This window comes from Ornithodoros turicata, chromosome 10 (genome assembly GCF_037126465.1).
Source record: "Ornithodoros turicata isolate Travis chromosome 10, ASM3712646v1, whole genome shotgun sequence".
Classification (NCBI taxonomy): domain Eukaryota; kingdom Metazoa; phylum Arthropoda; class Arachnida; order Ixodida; family Argasidae; genus Ornithodoros; species Ornithodoros turicata.
Window position 1 is genome coordinate 23636482 of NC_088210.1, and position 27387 is coordinate 23663868.

At 45.7% G+C, this 27387-nt stretch overlaps 1 protein-coding gene across 1 annotated transcript in view; it reads right to left on the reverse strand.

The window, feature by feature from the left end:
• The window catches only part of LOC135371115 (tetratricopeptide repeat protein 28-like), a 28005-nt gene extending 1519 nt beyond the window's left edge, over positions 1–26486 (reverse strand). The window contains exons 1-21 of the mRNA XM_064605128.1: positions 25717–26486; positions 15383–15658; positions 13792–13939; positions 13464–13736; positions 12068–12333; positions 10917–11258; positions 9726–10268; positions 9465–9644; positions 8853–9056; positions 8053–8313; positions 7503–7715; positions 6797–7235; positions 6081–6358; positions 5279–5510; positions 4771–4991; positions 3315–4265; positions 2137–2346; positions 873–1104; positions 726–802; positions 480–591; positions 120–227 (exon numbers count right to left, since the gene is read on the reverse strand). Of these exons, the coding sequence (XP_064461198.1) occupies positions 120–227; positions 480–591; positions 726–802; positions 873–1104; positions 2137–2346; positions 3315–4265; positions 4771–4991; positions 5279–5510; positions 6081–6358; positions 6797–7235; positions 7503–7715; positions 8053–8313; positions 8853–9056; positions 9465–9644; positions 9726–10268; positions 10917–11258; positions 12068–12333; positions 13464–13736; positions 13792–13939; positions 15383–15658; positions 25717–25749 (5599 nt within the window). The 5' untranslated portion in view covers positions 25750–26486. The remainder of the gene's footprint in view (positions 1–119; positions 228–479; positions 592–725; positions 803–872; positions 1105–2136; positions 2347–3314; positions 4266–4770; positions 4992–5278; positions 5511–6080; positions 6359–6796; positions 7236–7502; positions 7716–8052; positions 8314–8852; positions 9057–9464; positions 9645–9725; positions 10269–10916; positions 11259–12067; positions 12334–13463; positions 13737–13791; positions 13940–15382; positions 15659–25716) is intronic.
• Between the last annotated feature and the right edge of the window lie 901 nt (positions 26487–27387).

A 27387-nucleotide genomic window follows, 5' to 3' on the forward strand; every position in this document is an offset into this window, starting at 1 on the left:
TAAGCTTATTTTGGCTTTTCCAATATTTCTGGGCCATATTCTGAGTCATTCTCTCCAACAGAGAGAGTTATCAAGGGGCCCTGACTCATCATGCACAGAAATGGATGGATGGGACTTACCAAACACTGCCAGCAGTGCCTGCAAAGCGAATTGTATTGACCTGCGATTTGCTTGTTTTCCCATTCGCAGGGTGACTTCATCTTTCCCTACTTCCATGAGGTCAAAACCTGCACATACAATCATGTAACGACTGCACAAAAAAGAAAAGTATAGTAGAAACAAAGGCCATCTGCATGGGTAGCAACCAGTAAGTTTACTTTTTGAACTGCATGACAGCTTATTATAACTAACCAAATACAAAACCAATCAGAAATTATTCTGTGAACACTTGCATTACCAACCTCAACTGATGCAGCTGTATAGCAACTCTCAAAAGCTACGGATCGCCTTACAGAGCTTAAACGCAATTCACTGCTTACCTAGTGAAGCTAGAAGTTCATGGCAGCCAGGGACGCTCCAGAGTTTCACGATGACATGGCACTCAACATTATCTTGTTCTGTCTTGCCTAACTGTGCTACGACTTGCCGCATCTGCACATAATTTTATCAAGAAACATCAATTACGGCTTTGCAAACCCCTGTGATGTTAACTGTATAACTGTCTGTATGAATAAGCACTGCATAATTCACATTCTACAGTACGTGACACCAGGCTGTACACTTACCAGCTCAATAATATCGTCGGCAAATTCTGGACTCGAGAGCAGCTTTGATATGGCACTCAGTGATATCACAGACAGGCCTATAAGAACATGTAACGTAAGCGTGTCTGCAGTTGTGGGCACCAAAGAGGCGTGGCAAACGTAATTTACCAAGTAAGGCTTGCAGGCTCGCGCTACATTGCACAAGACGTTCTCCCGGATCAGCCTGCGGGAAGAAAACTGAAGCAGGCAGACCATTTGCTGCCGGTTCAAAACGGAATCCCACAGCCATCAGCAATTCTTTCCAGCCGGAAATTGGGCCAACCTTGCTTTCTATGGATTTCTGAGTTGTGTACATTGCATTTTTGTGGCCCCTCTGAATACGCTGCAATGACTTCTCGACCTGTAAAATAACAATATTTGTTCCACAATTACGTTCTACAATGCCACAGTAGGATAACTTTAGCCACTTAAGTGTAACAACAGGAATAACGTAATTTAACAAAGGCACACAATATGCGCTAGCTTCAAGGGTCACTGTAGTGCAGGACCAGAGCAGATTTGGAAAATATACATTATTTTGCATGACAGTTGACCTGCTATACAGGGTGTTTGCTCCAACGTGTCCAGAAATTTTATTTAAAGCGAGTGATAAAAGAGATACGAGCGCTACTTTTCAGCCACTTGACTAAGAAACAGGCGCTACTAGTGAAGCAGTACCTGTTTCTTACTCAAGTAGCAGAAAAGTACCACTTGCTTTTCTTTTAATATAATTTCTGGACACGTTAGAGCAAACACCCTGTATACACGAGTACTCGGTGACCTTGACCAAGAGCATCGCAGGCCTTAGGTAATTCCTATTGGTCCTCAGAAACATGTGACCTCTCCCAGGGCTACTGCCCATGTGGAACAACAGCTTCACTAGCGTGGCTTGCCGCAATGGCACGGTATTAACTCTGCTAACTCCCTTTGGTGTGGGAATTAACTGACAAGTCGACACTCATTAAAATGACCCCTTTTGAGCCGGTCAGTATATATCGTTCTTGATATGCAACAATGAAGATTAGGACACGGGACAGGCTGCCACTTTCATCAAGTTTACTGACTCCGAACTAAGAACAAATGTTGAGTGTGCTTTCAGCCACATTTACAGAAGAAAAAAAAAAGAGTACGGTAACCAGCGCTGGCACTTGGTTCAGTTCACCACATTGAGGCCACATTGGGGCTGTGGTTGAGCAACTAGGAGGAATCTACAGAAAGTAACATGGTTACATTTGTTGTTTGTTTAGCGTGAATAAACGCGGTTGAAAGACTAGACTTGTTCTGTGTCTCCTTTGTGCAAGTTTTCATTGTCGCTTGCCAAAACAGATCTTGCATGGCTCGGTGCAAGCTGTCCCAGCATCTTTAGCACCATTTCTAAATGCACTCAACCTACCAAGTGTAGAACCACACGAAGAGCGTCGCGGCACTTCTCAGGAGCCTTGAGCAACTCAACGAGCGCTTGGCCCATGAGCACCACCTGGTTTGAAAGGTGCACATCACCGCCCAGAAGCAAAAAGCTTGCCCAGTTGGCAGGATGTCCAAAGTGCTTTGTTGTCTGAATCGTGCACATGGCCTCTCTCAGCGCTGTGCTCACACGAGAACCCTGCAAAGACGCCCAGAAAGGAAGGGTTGTTAGAATGACTCACAGAAAGTATATCTCAGTGACACACAGATGGTTCACAAGTATTTAAATCATGGCTACACAATGCTTAACAGCAAACGTTCTCTAAAGCTATACCAAAGAATGTACCCACATGATTTTTACTGCGATTCTTCCAAATTATGTTTAACTGTTCGCCATGAACCAGAAGCGTTAATGGGCATGACATGTGGTATCGTTCAGAAGAGAGTGCTTAAAAGAAACTAAAAAGTTTGCATAGGTGTCAAGAATACACATGTTGATTCTCAAAAGTGTTTGCCCAGTGAAAACACTAATTGTGATTCAGTGATTCATCCTGTAAACCCTGGTAAAATACTTGGGGAAGCTCTTATAATTAGAGCCTGAAGTTTTCAGGGAAATATTTTTTTCTAAATTCGGGGGGTAAAAATCAGGTAAATGAACATGTGCTCTAAATTGCAAATTTGGGTGGAAAAGCTTCCAGTACGCTAAATTCGGGGAGAAATCGGGCTCAGTTACTCGAACTAACCGTACTGGTTTGGTACGGACGGTGATGTAAGTGCATTTGCTGTCAAACAGGCTAGTGTTCATTCTTACATACGTCTCACTGAGAGCAATTTGCCGGGTAAAAATCTGGTTTCACCCTAAAGAGGCAACCTTCAATTCAGGGTCCGTCGGCTCAGGACGCATACTAACCTCCCTGTCCCCCATTCCTTCATGCTGTCCTCTCACAAAAACTAACACAAAAAAAATTAAATAAAAAAAATGAAGGTGCAAATTCGGGAAAGAATCGGATTAAACCTTAAAGCTTCAGGCTCTACTTATAATCACTGCAGAAATACACAGTCCAAATTTTTCAGAAAGTCATACCAAAAAGTATAAATGAGTATGTTTTCACGTGGATAGTTTTTGACTGATATGGAACAATAGAGCACTCTAAAGAGGGTATGTACCTGCATTAGTGACGAGTAGAAAGTCCGCAGCAGTATTTTCACTGCTGTATCGGGCACAGGCCAGAGGGAAACCAGCACACAGTGAGCACCAGCAGTAAGAAATGCTCCAGCCAGTGCCATCAAGGAACTGGAGTCTACCTTCCCGTGATGGGATCGGGTGTGGCACGCACTCAACACAACAAGGCGAGCCACGAGCCGTAATCCCGCCACTTCTTCCGCCGTCAGGAGAGACCCAGATGGAGGCTTCACTTCTTCATCACCTTCTTCAGAGTGCTCTTCTTCGGCGAAGTCTCCCCCGCTTCCGAGCACAACGGCAGGTGTTTTCCAGGACACGTGGGTTGCCAGATGAACGCATTCTGCCTGCACAAGGCGGCTCACAACAGCTTCTTTTGTTGCCTCCCCACCCATGAGGACATCACCACCGACTATCTCTGAAACTAGCTCAGCCTCTTGCGCTGCTTGTGGAATGTCCGCACATCCGATCCACTTCATCACTGCTGGTGTCAGCCGCGGATTCCCAACAACGAGGGAATTCAGCTGATCGCTGCCTGGTGGCTGCCTGGCTGCTTTGGCACGTTGGGTTGCACGCAGTGCTGCTAAAGATGGGAGGACGGTCAAGCTGAACCGCTCGCAGAGGTATTCGGATGTTCCGTCAAGACGTAGCATTGCAAACGGCACGAGGTAGAGGTCACCGTCGGGGATGACCAGGATGTCTTTCGTTCCTGGCGTGATTTCTTCTTCCCATGGTGCAATGAGGAGCTGGTAGAGGGCGTGGAGCGACGGCGGACCTGGCCAGTGAGGACGAGGAGCTCTCATGCTCCCAGCTCTGCTAGCTGGGCCCGATGTCACGCTGACACTACCAACACTAAACAAACTGCTCAGACTGTAGTTCGAACTGTTCAACAGGTGGTTACGGTTGCCAAGCCTGCTGAACCCATGTCTCTCTGGATCCTGCAAAAGGTGATGTCCGTACTATGAAAACGAGAGAGAGACATGCAGACACGGAATATGTACCCAGATAACAACTACCCAGCACGAGCGTCTAGCGTAGCCATCATGCTGAAGGCTATGAGCAACAACAATTATTTTCCCCATTTGACGTAAAATGTCATCAACTATCATCAGGGCTCGCTTGCACAAATGTGACGGAGACTTCTCAGTGGTGTACTCAATAGCTTCAGTAGTACTTCCAGCATGGCAACTATTCAATGCTCTGTCGTGTGTAGAGAACTGACAAAGCTACTGAGGATGCCACAGAGGAATCTCCTCGACGTCCATGCAATCGGTCAGAGCATTGCCCTTTTCAACCAATACCGATAACATGGAACTAACTGCATAGATCAAAGCCGTACTCACACCCTTATGATATAAGTAAGGGCCACTCTTTGTGTTACCCACCTTGTGGCCACTCATTGGCCACCTCTTGTTTCCAAAAACAAAAAGAGGCCAAACTCACCTGGCCAATTTTGTCACTAGCCTCTTCCCAGTGGCTCTGCCAAAAGTCATCTCCATCCTGCTCTGCTCCTGCCAGCGTCTGGTCCACACCGAGGGCTTCCCGGAGACCATTGATGTGGTTCATTAGCACAGGAGCTCCAGTGGGTAGCTTTCCTTCCTTATCAGGGAGGCTGGCTTCATCTTCACCATCGCAGATGGTTTCCTCGCTGAATCCAACCACACCTAAAACAGCAACATTCGGTGTCCATTACATGTGGCAGTGGAACAAAAGTTAAAAAGTGGAAAACGTTATGTAATTCTAAAATTCTATGTACAAAAATTCATAAAACATAAAGAAATGTTAAAAACACACATACATAAACATGTATAAAAATCTAAAATTGATTTTTATTTAAAAATTTAAAATAAAATAATAAGAATACTAAAAATTTTAAGATGTAAAAATTATATGTAAAATATCTATGGAAAGTGTAAAATTCTATGTAAAAAAGTTACATAATTCTAAATACCTTTGTGCGGCACCAGAAACCAAGTGAGAAGCTTCCCAGCTGCTATGCTGTAGTAAAGCAAGGATGCTTTCTGACGGTTGACAATGTCCACTAGTTGTTCCACAGTATTTGGTATGTAGGCGCCAGTGCTTCTCGTGTGGCGCTCCAAGACCACATCTGAAGACGTTCGTGTCCGACTTCGTTCAGCAGCCAGCAATGCTTCTTCTTTCCTGCCTAGAGCCACCAGCACCCTCTGCAGAGATGAAAAAACGCCTTCTCAGACCTATCCCACTATATACATGTTCAAATGCTAGGACAGTTTTTAGAGCTAGGAACATGGAAATGTTCCAAGGTGGAAATGTCCGAGGTACAACCTATTCTGGCCAAATGTGGCCACTGTGTATTTTACATTCAACCCAAATAGTACCGTGGTGAACGTCTCGAATGTCTGTTATGACAGTGCAAAGATCCCACGATTCTGGCTTCCAGCGGCCAAATTTGAGCAATTTTTTCCTTCAGAATCTGCCACACGAGTATACAGTCCACTAAAATCTGCAACATTTACAGTTAAATGCATTGTGCATTGTGAACAATGTAGGACTTCGGTCCTCATTGTCAGGTCCGTCATTCATTATAATGCACAAAATTACTGCGATCAATGGGTAACGTATTGCCTGGTGCACCCCAACCACCCCAATCGTACTCTAAATAAAGTGGTTATTTCCCATAAGGGCATAAGTGAGGTAGGATTCTTAGGACATTAGATATGATCCTGAGTACTACTTTTAATAAATTTCTCTTAACCTAAAAAAATACAACATACCTGTAGTGCTTGGTAGACTGTAAGCAGAAGGTTGTGCAGTAAAGATTTATATTTTGGCGAGCCTCGTGCCTCATTACGAAGGGACTCCAGTAAGTCGGCGGCACGGTGCAAATGGTGCTGCGCCCCTTCGAGATCATTCTCGAGCCAGAGTGCCAACCCCAGCCGATGCCGGATCTTTGCCTCCTCATCACGCCTGCCTAACTGTTCTGCTATCTGCAGTCCTTGCTGTAGATAAGTCACAGCCTGGGACACATTTCCAAGTGCATGATGTACACGACCTGCGTAACAGCAACATATGCATAATAAGCAAACGTACGGCAAAATACGGTAACGGCGAACATAAGCAAATTTATTCCACAGCACGAAGAAGAAATGTAGTGGGAAAATATAGGGGAGGGGGAAAGATATCTCCATTGAAAAGGTGAGTGAGGTTTTGGATATAGAATTTACTGCTATGATTTTAATGTCATTTTATTTATTTATTTTGTTAATTTGTCAAATATAATTAACTGTATGGGAGTGTTTTAATCGACTAAATTAATTATACCAGTTTTATTAATTTAACCCTACACCAAACTGTAATGCCAAAACATTTCATTCATTTATTTACTTTAAGGGCCCTCAAATTTTCAGTATTATAAAATAGTAAATATAAAAAGTAAAATTTCAGTTTGATGAAATTTCTTGCCACATACACATTAAAAACTATTATTTACCTAAGCTGCTGTAAGCAAGTGCCTTGGCAACTTTGTCTCCAATCTGGGCTGCTATGCTTAGGTGCTGTTCCTGACAAGCAACTGCTTGCTCATAGTCTCCAAGAGATTCGTGTGCCATTCCAAGGTTCCCATAAGCATGGCCTTGTGCTGCCCTGTCTCCAGTTTCCTCAGCCAAGGCTAGATCCATTCGATGCCAGTGAAGGGCACGATCGTACGCTCCCATGGCATGATATACTGCCCCAAGTCCGGAAGCTGCCCGACCTTGAGCTGCACGGTCATCCTGTGCCAGACCCATCTGACGTTCGAGACAGGATAGGGCTTGCTCGTAGTTCCCAAGCTCACGGTGAAGAGCGCCCAGTTCACCGTACGCAGCTGCCTTACCACTAGATGCACCTTCGGGAAGCTCATAAGCAACTACGAGTCGTTTTTCGAGACAAACCTGCATACACAAAAGCAATGTGGGACAAGTTTCCAGAGGCAAACTGCTAGCAAAATTTCTTATTACACCTTTACATGCTGTATAACGTAGTTTGAATTGCTACTCGGTACCATAAACGTGGCATCTCATATTGTCTACGACCAATAGGATTGTTTACCAGAAATAATTCAGCACAAGTATCGAAAGTGTTCTGTGTAAAACATGATCGTATGTTTTCTCTCTTCCGCACGGTACCTCATTCAATATATATATACGTAGTATACTAACCAATGCTTGCTGCAAATTTCCTAGGCACCGGTAAGAGTTTCCAAGGCCACGGTAAGCTCTTTCCTGGTCTTTTGACGACGAAGCTTTCAGTGCTACACTCAGGTACTGCTCGTGGCATTTCACTGCCTCTTCAAAGTCTCCTAGAGCATCGTAGCAGTCTCCGAGGCTACCATATGCTCTACCTTTGTCCAGTAATGCAATGTTGGTACCCAGCTGTGAACACACAATATATCAAATTATTATTTTATTTATTTTTCGCTCCATCAATGCATTAAGTCGACGCAGTGGCAGTCCCCAGGGTTGTGGTAGTGGGTACAGTCACTGCTCTTAAATGTTGATCCCAATTCGTCTTTCAGTCCCCAGAGTAACTGAGGTACAAAAATGTCACGAAGTGTTGCAGTTTGCATACTAGTTTGCTGCTACTGTTGCAGCGGCTTACATTCTGAGAAATACCCTGTACGTAGGGCACGAGCTCACCATCACTACCACCACAGGTCCCGGGACTGCCGACTTCGTGTGTCATATTGTCGACGACACCGGTCCCACAAACCTGTTCCAGGAGTGCCAACTGCTGCTCAAAGTAACCAATGGCATCCTCAAAATGGGCCATTCCTAGACGGGCGATACCCAAGTTGCCCAAAGCTTGCGCTTCCAACGCACAGTCTCTCAACTCCCTGGCACGCTCCAGTTGTTCGGCGAAGCAACGAGCTGCATGGCCAGCGTGTCCCAATGCTAAGTGCACTGCTCCCAAGTGGCCATGAGCACGACACTCTCCACGAACATCTCCCAATTCCTGCTGAATGGTGAGTTCCTGTCCAAGAGAGCAAAGTCTGTGTTGAGCTTCGAGAGTTTTAGATTCCAAGTTCAGTGTTCGATGTCACACAATCAGTTTGCTACATTTCATGCGCAAGGTGCGATGGGTTGCTCTTTGAATATGGCAACCAGATAGCATTTAAATGTATATTACGTTACGCACATTTGCTGCTTCTTTAAATGGAATTACTCCATAGATAACCTGCCTGCATCACATCACATGCGTGCTGCTTGTGCTGTGTTTTCACGTGTGCACCACCTTCACTTTGTTGTTCACTCAGAAATTACAAGTATGGTTATTACAAGCGAAAACATTTGCACAGCAAGTCAGGTTCTTGCTTCAATATCGCATTTTATTCCTGCTGCACACGACAACCTTGCCTGTCTGGTGAACTCGGTAGGCATCCCTGAAGATAATTAACGCAGCGACTGCAGCTTTATTGTGAACAAGGAATGCCAGAATGATGAACAGAGTTTCACTTTAAGCCCTTTTTTGACTCTCTCTGCATATATTGTGAGGTTCTGTAGAGCTCGTACCTGGGTGTGGTATCCCAAGGCCTTGTCGTAGCACTGCATCTGACGGTGGCAGAGGCCAAGTGCACCATAGGCAGCGGCTTCTAGAGGTCTGTCATTGGTGTGCCTAACAAGCAGGAGCTGCTTCTGGTAGATCTTCACTGCTTCAGTCGTGTCTTTCATCTTCATCAAGACGTCTCCCATGTTTCCCAAAGCACGAAATTTACCCTACAAGGGGATAACACACGTCCACAACGATCCAATGATCAGCACGCATATCCTTCCAAAGCATTCAAGTTTCCAGTAGGTTCTCAGTTGGTTACAAAGTTTCTGTAGCATGCATGTCCTCTCGTCTACTAGCAGTCTTAATACAATTTCCTAGTATTGACAAACTATGATATTGCTTATCATGAAACATTGCTACCAAACAGTCCCTTCGCTGCGGGGATCACAATCAGACATGCAGGAAACTAACCTTGTTCAAGACTTCCCATAAGGCTGATATTAATATCTAGTAACAGCAGCTAAAACTAAATGCTGCATGAACACACACTGTCTCAGCCTTACTGAACAGCACATTATTCGAATGAATATCTGAGATCTCACGCACATCCACAATTTAGGCATTGTACCAACCTGAACATTTCGAGACACTTGAGAAACAGCGAGGAAGTACTTTTGGCACTCAAGTGCCGACTCCAGGTTTCCGAGCGCCAGATGAGCTAGGCCAAGGTTGCAATAGGCACGGCCCATAGTGGTGCGATCTTGCAAGTTCTTTGCCAGTACTAAGTCCTTCTTGTAATACTCAATAGCATCCTGCAAAGGTGTGTCATGTACAGGGTGTTACAGGGAACAAAATAACGACGCAAATTTGAAAATAATCTTGTTACGTCTTACCTTGTAGTTGCCCAGGCAGTAGTGAGCATAACCGAGGAAATGGCAGGCCCGAGCTTGAGCCTCCACTTCTCCAACCTCCTCGGAAAGGCGCAGGAAATTTTCGTAATACGGCACCGCTTGAGCGAATTCCCCTCGTGAACTGTAGCAGTTTCCCAGGTTACACAGGGCACAGGCTTCCGCCGCAGCGTCTTTCAGCTCGCGTGCAATGTTCAAGTGACTGTGGTAATGCAGTAACGCTATTTCATGGCGCCCAAGTGCCTGGTAGGCAACAGCCAGGTTCCCATGTGTCGAGGCCTCAGCGCTACGGTCGTTGACTTCCTTCGAAATCGTAAGCTCCTGCTTGTGGAGTTGAATGGCTTGTTCGTAGCACCCCATGGCACTGTGGGCGTTGCCCATGTTTCCGTAGGCACGTCCCATTCCTGCCCGATCTCCCAGCTGCCGTGCAATGTTGAGATGTGCTTGGTGCAGCTTTAATGCTGCCTCGAAGTGGCCTAGTAGCTGGTAGACGATGCCCAGGTTGGAGCAGGCCCGACCTTCAGCCACCTTTTCGGGATGATGGAAACGGGTGATGTTAGGTATGCACGGACTTTCGGTAAAATGCTCTTTCTTCATTCAATTCTTCCCCAAATTTGCACTCCAGATTGAATGTTAATTGCCCCTTTAGGGTGAAGTCCAATTTTTACCCGGCAAATTGCCCTCACTGTAGGAACGCACACTAACTTGTTTGGCAGAAAATGCAGTTACATCACCGTTTGTACCAAACCAGTGTGAGTTTAGAATTTAGAGCACGTGTTTATTTACCAGTTTTTACCCCCCAAATTTAGAAAAAAATACTTCCCGAGAATATCAGGCTCTAATTATGCTATGTAAACTTAGTGATGGGAGAAGTACCTCTGTGGCTGAGTATCTGGCATCAGTGGTACTTTAGGCACAGTACAAAGTATTGTACTGCAAATGTGCTTAAAGTAAGGTGCAAAGTACTTGGCAAGGTACTTTAACAGTCACAAAAACAATGTACTGATATTTTTCAATTTTGTTGTTGCATTACCAGTCAGCACTTGAATACTTAAGAGCAGGTACTCAAAACTGTACATAAAGTAGTACTTGAGTACTAGCTATTTCAACTCCCCACCACTGAAAAGCAACTTAGCATTGCTTTCCTGCAATACGAATATGCATAAAAGCACGTACCTTATCCTTTGATGCCAGAGCCATGTCTAGCTGCTTTTCGTGCCATCGTCGTGCTTGTTGGCAGTCCCCCATGCAGCGTGCAGCATGGCCCAATCCAGCATATGCTCGAGCTTCTATGGCACGATCTCCAAGTTCCCGAGCTAAGCGTAAGACATGCTCGTGGAAAGTGCGAGCCTGCTCAAATGCTCTTCGGTAATGATGAGAAGATCCTAAGTTGCTGTAAGCACGAGCCTCTTCGACTCTGTTGCCCATTTGTTTGGCCAGTCGAAGATGCTCTGTGTGGCACTCCACTGCACGCTCAAAGTCTCCCATTGCCAGATAGACAGCACCAACGTTGCCAACCTGCAGGCCATTAGGTATTTACGCATTTGCTAATGTATACTGTCATGTCTCGATTATCCGGACACCTTGGGAGTCGTGCCTTTTCGTCCGGATAACGAATTTCGGGATAACCGAACCAACTTCCGGGGAGACCCGAAAAATTTGGGAGACCTCTTTATAGCTCCAGAAAAAAAAACAAGGAAACGATCGTTACTTCAAAAACGAATGCGAAGTGAGCTGCTTGAAATTAGTGTGCACGCGTGCGTCAAAATTTCGGTCACAGCCACAGCATCCGCTGCATCACCCTGCATTTCAAAGACAGGTAAAGTATCAGAAAGTTGGTCCCGCGCACATGTCTTTGTCTTTTTGCAAATGTCTTTCGCAGAGGCCAAAAGACAGGCCATGCTTTCGGACGGCCTGGACATTGATGTTCACACGTGGATTTCTTGCACCCGGTGGATACAGGGTACCTCTTCCACTTATCGCCTATCATCTCTACTGTGTGCCTGCACACATCAAAAGGGAGTAACCTCTGAGGAAAGGGGAGTCAAACAGAACAGAATGCCCCTGTGAAATATGACCCTTTTCCGGAACAATGCGAACACAGCACATGCCAGGGACAGAGGACATTGACACTTTTCCGGATAAGCGAATCAGGATGACCTAGGTCCTAGAAGATTGGTCCTCGTATCTCGATGTCCGAATACAGATAACGAATTGCCAGATAACCGAGACAAAAATCTAGTGGTAGCAGGTTCGTTCCCGGTAACGTAATCCGGATAAGAAGTTAGCGAGACATGACTTTACATGACAAGTTCCCTAGGACGTACCTCTCGAGCCTCTTGAAGGCGATCTCCCATCTGACGCACAAGCTGCACACACTGTTTGTGACTAGCAAGAGCATTAGGGTAGTCTCCAACTGCAGTATACACGTGTCCGAGACTCGTGAGAGCCAATGCTGCTGCTTGGCTGTCTTTGCACTTCATCGCCAATACCAACTGGTATCTGTGGCTCGTGAGGGCTTCTTTGTAATTTCCTTTGGAGAAGTATGCCGCACCCAAGTTGCCGTGTGCTCTGCATTCTCCAGCCTGGTCTCCTATGAAGCAACAAAAAAAGTAAATTTTGTACTAGTCCAGGCAAAATATAGTCAGTGACAACTTAAGTCCGACAGTTGGGACCGCCCACTCATCCGTGGTAGGCTCCTGCGATTGGCTACCAGCCTTTGCACTACTCTCCCGCTTCGTGATGTAGTACCGGCTCTCTCTCTCCCCTCTAGTCCCCACTTGGCCGTGCCGCACTGCATTCGCGCGCACGGAGCGATTCTTGTGTGGGGTGGGGTCAAGTGTATGACTTATGCTGTCACTGACTATAGTCAAACAGATACTCCGCTGGTAAAGGTTAAGATTTATGGCAGTTGTGCATCACAAGAAAGGGCTGACATAATGTGTCTGCGTTTAAAAATTAACAGGGATGTGCCAACTGAATCCTTGAATCCTTGAATCCTAGGCAGGGATTCGAGATTCGGGAATCCGAATCCCACTGCCCAGAACGGCGAATCGAATCTTTTGAATCCACCAACCACGTTCGTTTGTTTCTTTTTAAGATTGGCACCTGCGGAGTCCGCCAAAAGCCTGATTGGCCGGCGAATGTTTTCTTGTTTGTTTGTTTGTTTGTTTGTTTGTTTGTTTACATTGCCGACAACAGCGGGCCCTTTCAGCACTACCACCACCACCGTTGACATTGCTCTGGACTGAAAGAGTTCAGACAGGAACCCTTACATTACAAGTTTAAAAGTAGCATGGTTTTGCCTTTGATTGTTTCTTAGTTTTATGGAAACAATTCAGACTAGAGAATTTATGTACTTCCTGTAGTCGACGAACAGCATGTTCAATAAATTTACATTTAAGAAGAAGTATACGGGTATGTTTTCTTCCGAAAGTGAACTGTTATTTAATTTGTTTTTCGTTAAACAAATATATCATATCCTGCTTCAAAATACTTTTCAGTAGAAGTGTTTTCCCCTGGCTTTCTAAACTCTTTTTTTTTTACGAAAGGATTCAAAGATTCATGGATTCACAGAACCTTCCTTAGATTCGGATTCGGATTTGGAAAATTCTGGATTCGTCTCATCTCTAAAAATTAATAATAACATAATTTGCCAGTCATGTTAAAAATACATTTGCCGTATTCTGCAGAGCTATAGAATACCAACGAAACAGAGCTCACCGAGTGATCTTGCAACTGCCAAATCCTGCTGCATGTAAGCAATGGCACGGTCCAGCCTGTTTAATGCCCAGAAAGCAGAAGACAGAGCAGAGAACACAGAGCCTCGGAGCTTCAAACTGCAGGTGCCAATGTGAAGAGCAGACTCCAGTACAACAACTGCAGCAGCATGGTGTCCAGCTGCCAACAGTTCTTGTCCGATTACAGATGTCATGACAAACGGGGACTTGTCCAGGCGCATCGACTGTAACTGCCTGTACGTAGGCTCAACAGTAGCTGCAGATTAATAATACTAGTCAGTGAAGTATGTACAAAACCCGCACAAAGTTACCTCTTAGTGGGCTTTTCATGGCGGCCTCAATAAGACCAGCGAGCAGCTGCACAGACTTTGAATCTTGACCGAGCCCTGATGCAAATGCTGCCAGTGCATCTGCATGTCGCCCAAGGCACTGGAGGGCAACACCCTGCCGGTAGTAGGCCTGAAGCATAGCAGGGATACTTATGCTAAAGTGGTACTTCAGTAAAGTGGTAAGTTCACTCGTAGAGTGCAAAGCTATTATATTTATGGAACAAAAGAAAAAAAGCAGCAAAACGTTTTTTCTGTCCCTAAGTTCCAGACATTGTTCTACCAGTGAGCAAAATATGACACGTGTGCATCAAGAAGTGGCCAAAGTACTGCAATCCCTGGAAGTGTTTGGGAATCTATGACAGTGCCTAAAGTACATAAATTCTAAACTTTGAAGTCCAAGATATGTTTTCTCTTGGTATAGAGGTGGATATATAATCTAAAATTATATGGTGCTATTGACTAGTATGAGTCAGCTAGTGGCGTAGACATGGGGCAGGGGGCTTCAAACCCCTCCCAAATCATGTATTTGGGAGAGGAAAACGAGGGGGAATTCTCCTCCCCCATGTAAACTCCCCACAGAACCCTTCCCCAAAATATTTTCACTACTGGTATGGGTGATTATCTCGAGCAGTCCTTTCAAGCCCCCAGGCAACAATTGGCACGAAGACATGCCTACAGAGCAGAACTGCACTGGTATACACCATCACAAATGAAAACTTAGTATGTGATACAGCAGTATACACCCGTGTTCAAAGCCCTCTAAGCAACAAAATTCCCGATAGCGTGACAAAGTTATGTTGCACTCAAAATAGTGACTGTAGGAGTCATAAGTATGCTAAGTGTGAAAGAGGGCAGGGGATAGCATTATTTATTAGGGCACAAGATCTTGGCATGTGCACCAATGTATGTCTAGCAGTAGCCAGTGTAACTATTCCATAGGTAAGGGTCAAGGAGGGAGAGGTGGGTGAGGGGTGAAGGTAAATTGGGGGTTACATCTCAGGGAACAGTAGTGTTTTGGGTATAATATGTACTATATCCTCAACACTGCTCATACTATAGAGCACTGGCAGCTGCTGAGGACAGCACTGAGGAATTTCTTCAGCGTTAGTACAAGTGGACCCAGATGTCCATAGCGTGCACACAGTACATAGCACATAGGGCTACACAGTATGTAATGTCATGCATTAACGGAAGAGTTAATAGGTACAGCTTTGCCTATAGAATGCTAAATATGTGAACACTGAAAGTATCACCACAAATCTCATTTTTCAGCTCTCAGTTACCACTTCCAAAGAAGCCTACCACAGTTCCTAATGGGATGTCCTAAGGCTCTGATGCGCATTTATCATCAGTGCCACGTCTAATCTCAGGCATTTCTCAAACCTTGGTGAAGGAACAGCATATTATACCACAGGCTGCTCCACCTGCTGCCGCAAGCAAACCATATCACCAACGTAAAACGGCCGAAGTTTCAACAAGATCCACCTGCTCCACCGAACTATTAAACTGCGCTCACTGGCTAAACTGTCCCATTGCAGCAAAGAAATCACAGGAGCTGTATCCAAAGGCATACCTTGGGCCAACGGGGGTTCAGTTCTCTGGCTTTGATGGCATCTTGAAGTGCGGGGCCGTACTTGCCGAGGCGCACCAATGCTGCCGATCTGTTACTGTAGAGGACGTGGTTTGTTGGGTCCAGGGCGAGCGCCTCGCTGTACAGCTGGGCGGCCGTAGCGAAGTCTCCAGCCTGGCATGCGGCCGTCGACTGGCGGACCTTCTCGAGGAACACGCTCTTCTGGTTGGACGCGGTCGTGCCGCCGGCCGCCCCGCCGCACTCCACGTCCACCTCCAGCTGCACGCGGAAGAGGTGCAACCCACGGAGTCAAACAACAACAACAAAGCAGTCTCGCAAAAGCCACCAGTGTTAACTTTCATATGACATTGCAAATTCACGATCTCCCGGTTTTTTGATCTGGATCTGTAAATTGATCGTCAGAATCGTCGAAAAACTAGTGTCCTTTTTCTCTTTTTTGCGTGGCTTCTCCCCAACTACAGCGACTGTGTGGAAGAGTCACGAAAATATGAACAAGTTGGGGTTTGTTTGGAACTGCGTGCGGCCGACCGCGGTAGGCTGCCTTACAGGCTGTGTGATACGGTGTACCCACACGAGTGGCATCTCCACGGACTACCCTAGTGAAAGACAAAAAGTAAAAAAAAAACCTGCTCGTAGGTGAGAAGATCCACCGCGTGTTATGTTGAGCATTCGCGCGCTGCGCACTTAGCAGACGACACCGTACCTGCGTCTTTTCCTGTCGTCTGCTACGGAATATCTTGTGGCTGCACCGCAGGACATTCCCAACGGTTAGCAGTGCACGAAATGACATGACGTAGAGGTCTGGCGCTTACGTGGCAGCAGAAAGCTATGACGGTTTCCGCATCTTCCGCTGGAGTATCCTGGGGAATCGCTCGTGTGAATACAAAAAAGTGTGTACCGAAATCCTGCTCCGTTCAACATAACACAACACGTAGCGCCATCTGTACGCAAGCTGTACCCATGCTCCGTTTCATCCCTATGCAGAAAAACAAAAAGGGAAGTCACGAAGCTATCCAAAGATCTCAATCATCGCGTTCCCCCTGATCCACGCGGTGTAGCTTCCTCGGCCGCCGTCTACCGCGTTTTCCTCCTTTGCTTCGTGTATCTTAGTTCGAAGGATCATCACGATTTCCATCGAGTGGTCATTTTCTTGATGACACCATAATGGTAGTCTACAGCAACGAAACAGAACGCCATAGGTTCCTGCACTGTCGTTATTTTAAAGAGAAATTACTGTAGCTCGTAGACGGATAAATCTCCTATTAGAGTGCTTGTTTGAACGTGGGAAAGCATGCTTCCTGAAGCAGGTTGATGACGTAGACGACTCGATGGCGTTCACGCTTTTTTAAAAATGAATATGCATATTCATACACGTATTCATAGATGCGTGGTAACATTACTGATCCCAAGGTAACCCACCCCGAGAAAGCAACCAACTTGGTACTATGACGCAAACAGTCAGGTTTCAACGCAGAACTTCATCACGTAGCCCTGCCGGAAGCAAACTACGCTCTGACAAAAAAAAAAAAAAAAAAGTAAGTTTGGTCCGTTTAGGGACTAGATGCATTGCAACAACAAGTCCCTCGGAAGTCTATGAGAAGTTTAGGGACAACATGCTGTACCGGAAGTCAATTTCGACTTCCGAATATACCAGAGGGCTTAGCGCTGCTTCGAATTATATAGGAATTTGCTTATCAGAGAGTAGGAGAGGTCTCCAAACTGTTTCGATTCCTCCTCCCTCGGACCATTGCCCACGAGGTGTCAAGGTCAGCGAAAACGAAACGTGAAAGACTGTCTCCCTTCCCTTCCTCATGACAATACTCTCCCAGGATGCAACGCGTGCGCAAGGAGTACTGGGATTTCCTGAAATTGTCTGTTGCAATTTGGGGGCTAGAAGTTGTAATTGCTTTCCAACTTGCACTTTTTTTTTCTTTTTTTCTTACATGCACCGTTCTGTATCCTGGCAACAGGAAGTGTACGCCCCTTTTTGACACATTATATGTCCGAAAAAGGCGTATCCATCTCGTTCTCAACAAATGCAGGAGAGAGAGAGCAATGGCATTCGAAATGATTCGAAGTCGCTCATGACCACAGCTGTCTCGCGACCTACAACCCCAAATTATGACTACTATTTACGAGTGTTAAAAAGCGCGTTAAAAAAAAAAAGTTTATCACGTACTCAGTATCAGTATATCAAGTATCAGTCAAGCGGTATACGAACTCTTTCACCTGCACTCTTGAAGCAGAACTTCTGTGCAGCACGCTCTTCGCTAACCATCATCCCGAATGGCATTCGTTCTCTCCCCTGCACTCTTAAAAATGAACTTCACCGCATAGCATGCTCCTAGCCAACCATCATCTCGAATGATATCGTTATGTTCCCTGATTTGTTGAAAACGGGAGGCGTACGCCTTTTTTGTGACACTTATGCGGTTCATAATTGTCACAAATAAGGCGTACGCCTACCGTTTTCAACAAATCAGGGAAAATAACGATATCATTCGAGATTATGGTTGGCTAGGAGCGTGCTATGCGGTGAAGTTCATTTCTAAGAGTGTGGCTTGGTGAAGACGGGAGACGTACGCCTTTTTGTGACACACAAAGGGGCATTAAAGTGCTGAGAGGAATGCCTCCTCGCGTTACCTTGGCACCAACATAAAAGGAACGTTATGTGGTGAAGTTATGTTTTGAGGGTACGGTCGTTTCATTGGTCATTATTTTTTGGTGAAAACCGTCCACCGCGTGATAAAGAGGACACGTACAGATTCCGGGAGTCCTGCTCGCAAACCGATCACGAGGAAAAAATAAAATAAAAGGAGAGAGGGAATATATCGGAGGTGAAACGCTTTTGGCCCTTTGTTCCGTTGCAGCAACACCCCCCGCAGCATTTCGGTCCAAATCGTGATGGGAAATCCGCATGCCTTCATTAGTTATGCCTTTTTCTCTGGAGGTGCACGCAGCGCCTCGGGAGAATTGGCGACCAAATCAGAGCGCTAATAGGAATACCAGATTTAATCTCAGCCGAAATTAGCCCCGAGGTGCATGGCAAACAAAAGACCACAGATAAGATAGCGCAACAAGGCATTATTTCCATGTCCTCCAGACTAGACTCTACTCCAGACAGCCTGCGTGCTTTGTGTTCTTATAAATGCGGAAGGAACTTGACGAAAACGGTACGTTGTCTGCGACCGCCGAAGATCGTTGCAAGTGCACTGTTAAAACGGGGGGAGGGGGGGGGGGGCTATAGCCAAAAAAAAAAAAAAAGGGGGGGAGGGGAGTTGACGGGCCAACCATCATCCCGAATCAACTTTCCCTCCCTTGACTTGATCACGGTATCAAAGGATCGTGACTTGATGAAAAACGGGGGGGGGGGGGGCGTACGCCATTTTGTGGCAATTATGAACTGCAAAATGCCACAAAAAATGGCGTACGCCCCCCGTTTTCAGCAAATCAGAGGAAAGAACGATGTCACTCGAATGATGGTTGGCTAGGAGCGTGCTATGTGGTGAAGTTTATTTTTAAGAGTGTGGACGTTTCGGCTCATTGATGGTGGTGATTTGAAAAGAGAGGGGGGCGTACGCCTTTTTGTGTCAACACAACTGCATAAGTGTCCCAAAAAGGCGCACGCCTCCCGTTTTCAACAAATCAGGGGGGACACCGATGTCATTCCGGATGGTGGTTAGTGGCTCGAGGCGAATTTCCGGCACGCATTGGAAGACTGCCAGTGGAAACTGCTCTGGTGATGAGACATGAGACCGAGAAACGACTCTGGAGGAGGCAATGTTGCCAGACGGATTGTATAGAATGCGCACATCGTGGCGTCGTCCATCTCAAAACTTGAAACCACTTTTATGAAACTTCCGGGTCACACGAAAAAAAAAAAAAAATGCACATTTTAAAAACAGAACTTCACCGCAGAGCACGCAGTGCGCCAACCATTGCCACGAATGATAGGATTATCGCTTTTGATTAGAAGAGAGAGGGGAGCGTACGCCTTTTTGTGTCAATTCGTATACGTGATAATTGCCACAAAAAGGCGTATCCCCCTCTCCCTCTTCGATCAGAAACCACCCTATCATTCGTGACTATGGTATGGCGCACAGCGTGCTCTGCGGTGAAGTTCTGTTTTTACAGTGCAGAATACAGATAACACAGATTTAGACCGTGGTGGCAACTGTTGCACGATATGACGGCATGTTGCTCGGTGGGGGTGGGGGCGAAGACCACGCGCGTCTTGGACCAACTTCACAGGGAACTCGTTTGCAGCTCGCTTATGACGTACGACGAACACGTGTCAACACGTGACGTACGCGGACAACCTTCCATTGGAGTCCGTGTCTCCGAAACTTCCCACGGGCAAAAACCGAACGGCAACTGACGATGACTTCACGGATGTTTTCTTTCCCGCAAAATATTTCTTTGTGAGCCTCCTCTACTACAATAAAAAAAAAAAAAATCTGATATTCGTACTGGTTTCCCATCGTCTTGTATTGGAACATACTGGAACAAGTATTGGAACATTCGATAATTCCCATTTCTACAACTACCTTTCGGCATACTTCAGCTAATTCAGCAATTGGCATCGAGGCATATTATTTAAATGGTTCCGTTCTTAGAATGTCCCCATTTTTACGAAGGAGCTTGTATTGCCATCTGTATAGGATGGGACAAGCGCAATAACGCTTGCCCACGAAGGGGCTGCGCAATATACAGGGTGGGTGCAGATAAAGTATCCCCACATGCATGCACTTATGGCGTTGTGGGGCTACTTTATCTGCACCCACCTTGTATATACTGATCTGAGCGTATTCGAAGTCGAATGAGCTCATAATTAAAGCTGGGAACACGTGGGAGCATTTCACTATTTGCATTTCTATTAGACCTGGAAATTTCACGGTTTGCACAGCGGTCGTCGTTGCCAGATGTCGTTACTGAATGCATTTCAACAACGCACACACTATACAGGGTGTGTGCAGAAAAACGTAGTCCGCATTTTTACATGTAACTCGTTGTCTGCTTACCCGAAGAACTTCCAGTGGCGTACGATGGCGTATTTATGCGTGCGAAAGCTACAAAAAAATCCTGGAAGCCATACTCAGCGTAACAAAATAAACAGAGCGCGAAAACATCGGCTTCCATGCATAGAATAGGGCGGTCATGACAGTGCCATGGTAGTGCTCGCAACCCAGAAAAGTCGTGACAGTTACTATTCTGCAGTGTTGGGGAAAAAAATCGTTACTGTAACTAGGCTACTTTTTCGGGTACTCGCTGCTATGAGCTCCAGCAACTTCTTGAGGAACTTGTTCCCGGTGACTGTGTCAAAGTAACTCGGGGAAAGTTCCAAGTTCCTTTTGTTCGATTCTCGTCCACAAACATCGCGAGCTGCGTCCTCTCTCCCTACTGAGACGACAGCCACGTTCTTACGCGGTCGGAAAGTTACAAATTCTGTTTTGGCCGTACATTACGAGACTCAGGTGAGACTATTTATTAGACTATTTACTCAGACTATTTATTAGAGATGGGACGAATCCGAATCCGAATCCAAGGAAGGTTCTGCGAATCCACGAATCTCGAATCTTTCGAATCCTTGCTTTAAAAAGAGTTTAAAAAGCCAAGAAAAAAATTCTACTGGAGAGTTTTTTTTGCAGAAGAATATGACACATTTGTTTAATGAAAAAAATAAATAATAGCTCAGTTTCGAGTGAAAGTATACCCATATATAGTATATTTAACATATTGTTAATCGACTACGAGAAATTCATAAATTCTCGTGTCTGAATTATTTCCATAAAGCTAGAGCAACAATCAAAAGCAAAACCATATTACTTTTAAACTTGTAATGTAACAGTTCCTGCCTGAACGCTTTCAGTCCAGAGCAATGTAAACAAAGAAACAAGAAAACACCCGTCGGCCAATGAGGCTTTCGGCGGACTCCGGATGGCGCCAATTTGAAAAAGAAAGGAACAAACGTGGTCGGTGGATTCGAAAGATTCGATTCGCCGTTTTGGGCACTATGGGATTCGGATTCCCGAATCTCGAATCCCTGCCTAGGATTCGTGGATTCGGTTGGCCCCCGTCCCTAGTATTTATAATGACAAAAAAGGGAGCACTCTGTACTAGGATTCAAACTTGACGCGGTTCTACGACATGTGCGTAGACGACAACTCGTGGAACGTAAACTTTCAATGCCTGCTCCGAGCTCCGTGGCTCAATGGTTATATAGCGTGCATGGCCATGTCACGTCGAGACTGGGAGGTACCCGGGTTCGAATCCCGGTGCCGGCTGAGGTTTTTCCTGGGTTTTTTCTCAGACGCTTTCAGACACATATGTCGGCACAGTTCCCTTGGAAGTCGGCCCAGGGCGCCAGTCCTGACGTTGCCCACCTCTGGGAGGCCGACACCGGCGAGCCCTCTTTCACCATCACCACCGCCGTTCAACAGCCTTATGACGGGATCAAAATCATCAAATCCCTCCAGAAAGAAGCACATAAAGATAGGGATCGTTCGTCATATCATCAGATATTGGTATACACTCTAAAAACAGAACTTCACCGCATAGCACGCTGTGCGCCAATCATTCACTCTTAGAAATGAACTTCGCCGCATAGCACGCTCCTAGCCAACCATCATACCGAATGATATCGTTATCTGCCCTGATTTGTTGAAAACGGGAGGCGTACGCCTTTTTGTGACACTTATGCTGTTCATAATTGTCACAAAAAAGGCGTACGCCTCCCGTTTTCAACAAATCACGGCAGACAGCGATATCATTCGATATGATGGTTGGCTAGGAGCGTGCTATGCGGTTCATTATATATGAAGTTCATTTCTAAGAGTGTTGGGTTATCGATTCTTATTCGAAGAGAGAGGTGGGCGTACGCCTTTTTTGTGACAATTTGGATACATGCTAATTGACACAAAAAGGCGTACGCCCACCTCTGCGCCCTCTTCGAACCAGAAGCGATAACCCTATCAATCTTGGGAATATGGTTAGCGCACAGCGTGCTATGCGGTGAAGTTCTCTTTTTAGAGTGTGGTTTCCGTATATCAAAGCTCGTCTTCCACCGCCCGTGGTGAGAGCAAGATCCGAATTAATTATAGAACGGCCAAGAACTAAAACGTGTATACTACACTCTTAAAAAATGAACTTCACCGCATAGGACGCTCCTAACCAACTCATCATCATCTCGAATGATAATCGTTTCACTCGTTCACTTTGATTTGTTGAAAACGGGAGGCGTACGCCTTTTTTGTGACAATTATGAACTGCATAAGTGTCCAAAAGAGGCGCACGCCTCCGGTTTTTAACAAACAGGGCAGATAACGATATCATCCGAGGTGATGGTTGGTTAGGAGCGTGCTATGCGGTGAAGTTCATTTCTAAGAGTGTAGGTAGCAGGTAACTTGAAAGCAACTCGTTACTTTAGAGATCATTTTCATTACTTGTACTTCGTTAGTAACTTGGTTACATTTTTTGTACAGTAACTTAACTGGTAACGAGTTCCCTTGATCTAGTAACTTCCATATCTGCTATCCTGTGACCTGTCCATTAACAGGAACTATTGCGAACGAATGCAACGGTGAGGTATATAGAGCTGTTATAACACTAAAGATGCATTCCATGAACTTCCTATAAAGAATATATAAGTTACAGTTGAATGTCACGCATGACACAGACGAACTGCTCTCCTTTTCCTTTCCCACTCTCTCCTCCTCTTTTCTCTCTGCCCCTCTCTCTCGCGATACGTGAGTTTAACGGCAGAATGTTAATTGGCTCAAGCTAATTGTAAGCAAGCCTGTTTTTATCGTCGTCGTGATGCCCTTCTACTTCCCAGGTTGCTATAGAGAGTAGGCATGTGCGAATATTCGAATCTTTCGAACACAGAAGCGAATAATCCTATATTCGAACTTCGAATCGAATCGATGTTTCTTCTAATTCGAATATATTCCAATCCGTATGAATATAGCGCGAATACATGCTGCGAATACCCATGGATGTACACGCAAATACACATGCTTATACCTGTACATGTGTATTCGCTCCGTTTTCGGTTCGGTTTTTTATAACTGTTCGGTTCTAAAACTATTAAATGGTGTGATTAATAAATGGGTACATTACTTTCAGGTGTCCCTGCTATTGTAACGGCCAGTCCTTATTATTTTATCCTATAGTAGCAAGTTGCCTCTTTCTCCCGTTATCCGAATACAGAAACTACAACAAACTGGTTGCCGCCAACGATGCTGTTGGTATCTTCACTAAGGACTTTACTCAACTGGTATGCCAAATGTTTCGTTAGCTCATGACAAACTTGTATTTGCGAACCTCGCCTGTTCTTTTGTTTTTGTGTGTTTATTGTCTTACATCATTGATTAGCATCTCAATAATCCATTGTCGCGGGAGCACGATTTACTATGCTACATGCTGTTAATGGGCACCTTAGATAAAAATAAATGCTTGGTTGATTGATAACTCTTCGCTTCGTATTTGCGTTGGCTATGTAATTCGCACGTGCCCACTAGAGAGACATATTTGCCATCACAAGTACTAACGATGCTCCACGATCCATTATATTTATTGTCCTTTTTATATTAGCTTCCGCAGCGCTTAGTAAACCGCAGTGTTGAATTCGATGTTCGGCACCTTATCACCTCCCAGTTTGTTTACGAACTGCTTCAGGATTTTCATTTGAGCCGGCATGCAAGGTGTATATTGACAGAAAGTTCAGGGAAAACTCCCTGGCATTTCACATAGGAAAAACGAGGCGTACGGTACTTGTGCTGTTATGTTAATTGTCACAAAAAGGCGTACGCCCCACGCTGTCCAGAAACCATGAGTGATAACGGTATCATCATGTGCAATGGTTGGTCTAAGTTCTGCTTTAAAAGTGGGTATCGTTCTGTCCTCTGTATACCTTTCAAAACAAGCGGCGCCTGTTTTTGGACATATGCGTGCAAAATCCAAAGTCTCCAAAAAAAGGCGTATCCTCCCCATTTTCAGCAAATCAGGAGAGAGGCCGGTCTCATTCGGGACTAGTACACCCTTAAAAAAGAACTTCACCACATAGCACGTTCAAGGCCAACCATTGTACAGATTGATACCTTTATCACTCTCGATTTGTGGAAAGCGCGGGGCGTACGCCTTTTTGTGACAATTAACGTAGTTTCATAAGTGTCACAAAAAGGCATACGTCTCCCGTTTTCAACAAACCAGGGAAGAGAGCAATGTCATTCAGGATGATGGTTGGATATGGGAGCGTGCTATGCGGTGAAGTTGTCTTAAACAGTGTAAGACTTCGGGACGTTTTACCCGAGGTCAGAGCCGAGGTCACACCCTATAAGAGATGCGTGAATAACAGTTTTCACGCGTTTACATTTCAGGTCTGTGCCAATCGGTATGTTACTTATAGACGACCTGATGCAACGGCAATTATATCAGTGCACAATGCGATAACACCTTCGGCGTGTATCTTGTCTGACGCCTAATGCCCTCATAATTTGGCGCAACCCAATCGCATCCTGTGCATTGTGTTTCTCAGTGACACTGCGGTCTGGGAGAGATCGGAGAAATCGAACACGCACCGTAGCCGGCTACACAATGGGATTTGCAACGGAGGTAAGTTTATACAGGAAACGCGTCCAGTACATTCTTGCAAAATTGCAGCCCACAACAACAACAACGAAAAACTTCGCATTTCTGAGAAACCTACACTGAAACCTGTTTACTCACTGACGAGCCGCGACCGATAATAGGCGCCCGGCACAAAGACGCCACTTCTCACTCAAACTAGAGGAAATGAGCCACCATTTCAACACCGCAAGCTGTCAATCACAAGAAAAAAAAAAGGAAGAAGAAAAAAGCAAAACCGCCCAAAGAGGGACACCGGCAGGACGCGGTCATCAAATTCTGCTGTGCCGTCGTGCGAGAAAGTTCTCTAGTTTTGTAAAAAAAAAAAAGGAAAATACTGTAATTTGTCGTCGTCTAGACGGGAATGCAACAACAGGCTATGTGACAATGTGTTTTCCTCGCCTGGGACTTTGGACTGTGGTGATCGCGGCATTTCGGTTGCCATTGCCGGCTACTTTAAACAGACAAGAACGTGTCGGAAACACATAAAATGTAGCGAATTACGAAGCAGTGCAATTGGTCGGACCGTCTTCCTAGCAGTGAACACGACGTTACAACGCTGTTTATACGATCACGTCACTCTGCGACTGTAGGACGCGAGTCAAGTATAATGCAACAGGTAGGCGAGGCCCTGTCGAGGGGTCATGAGATTGCAAACAAACGCATCAAAGTTTTGTTGACCTGACACTTACCTCTTCAATATCTCTTTGCGAGAGGGTCTCCATTGGTAATAGCTGCTGTCGTAATCCAACAAAGTCGACACAAGATTCATGTTGTCGAACAAACCCGTCGGAGATGTCGGAAGTCGAGCACCAGGATCACAACAATGCAGAGTCGAGAACGATAAGCCATCTTCGGCATTGGCACTACGATCTGCTAAGACACTTGGTATTGCCATAATCTCCGCTCAGAAACCCCATGGCGCTCAACCGCTGGTTCCTGTCATCGAGCACCTGAAGCACAAAAATCGGGCGATATGTCCACCACTTGCAACTTTCAGCCGCTAGGGCCCACATTGGCGCAGCCGAAACGTCGTGCACGCGGGGACGGGGGTGCAGCCGGTTTCAGGAACAGCGAACATCCTCGCGCGTAGCCTTGGAATGTTCGGAATGAACATCATAACCGGGTGTTCTTGTCGTGACTTGGATGCTGTCCGGTCTACTCTTGCAGTTCGCTTTGTTTTCGCTCGATTCTATCGGCGCAGTTCTGTGTTTTCCTTCGCTGATGTTTCAGTTTAGACGCAGTATAAAAAGAGAACGAAAAGCAGTTACGCTACCCGTTGCGAAATGAAGACCTGTTCGGAAGAATAGATCGAGAGAATTTTCGTTGGGTCGAAGGCATCTATTCCTCAGCTTGTGAAGAAAACAATAGGATGCTCTTACATAATATCGTCGAGCGCACTTGCGCCACAGAGAGACCACCTGGGATAGGAGACGGAAATCTTAACCGCATGACGGCTGAGATAGCGCTATTGTTTGATGCCTTCCTCCACTTCGACTGAATGATGTTCTGGATGGGGCGTTCGGTAGCGGAAGAACATTTTGCAGCTACAGATGGTGCAACCGTTCAGAGTCTAATGTTACGCTGCTGGGCGTTGACAGCTTTGGAAGGAAATGTAATTAGCAGCCCCGGAAGGGTTTGCATCTGTAGTGAAACTTCCTTCTCTCTTCCAGCTGTTTTCCGAAGAGGGTCGTTCGTCCCGGGACGACTTCACAGGGAACTAAGTCGACATTTGTTTGAAAGCGTCTGAGAAGAACCCAAGGAAATCATCCCAGACAACACAACTTCAAGTCAGCTCATCTTACCCACTGTTTCCGCATTCATGCTGAGGAAGGCATGCGGAAGATGATGTACGGAAGGAAAGATGATAATGATAATTCGCGGCTTTACGTCGCGAGACACAGAGGAAGTATCTCTGTGACATCTTATTTGTTATGATCGAGGTGGAGTTTTGCAAACCCTACCCAGAAGGCTGGCCTAGTGCGACCTCTCACTCTTCGTCACGTGGCAGGATGCCGTCTGCTTCAGCAGACGATTTCTGCAGACGATTACTTCAAACACATGCTTTCTGCGGCTACCAGTGACTGCTGGCGGCTCGTTTCCACAGCTACGACCGCCAAAAACACAGCCATGATTGGCGGACTCGTAACGGCTACGTCACGTCGTTTAGGCGATCAGACATTGTTTTCATAGATGGGCTGTATGTGCCATAGTGACGTAGCAGAGGGAAGACGCGTTGCCGCCCTGAAATCATACAATTGGTAGTGCATTTGGGCGAGGGAAAATGAAAGTGAAATGCTCCCCCCCACCCCTCCATGTAAAGTTCCCGTAGAACTCTTCCTGAAATATTTCTCTGGTTACGC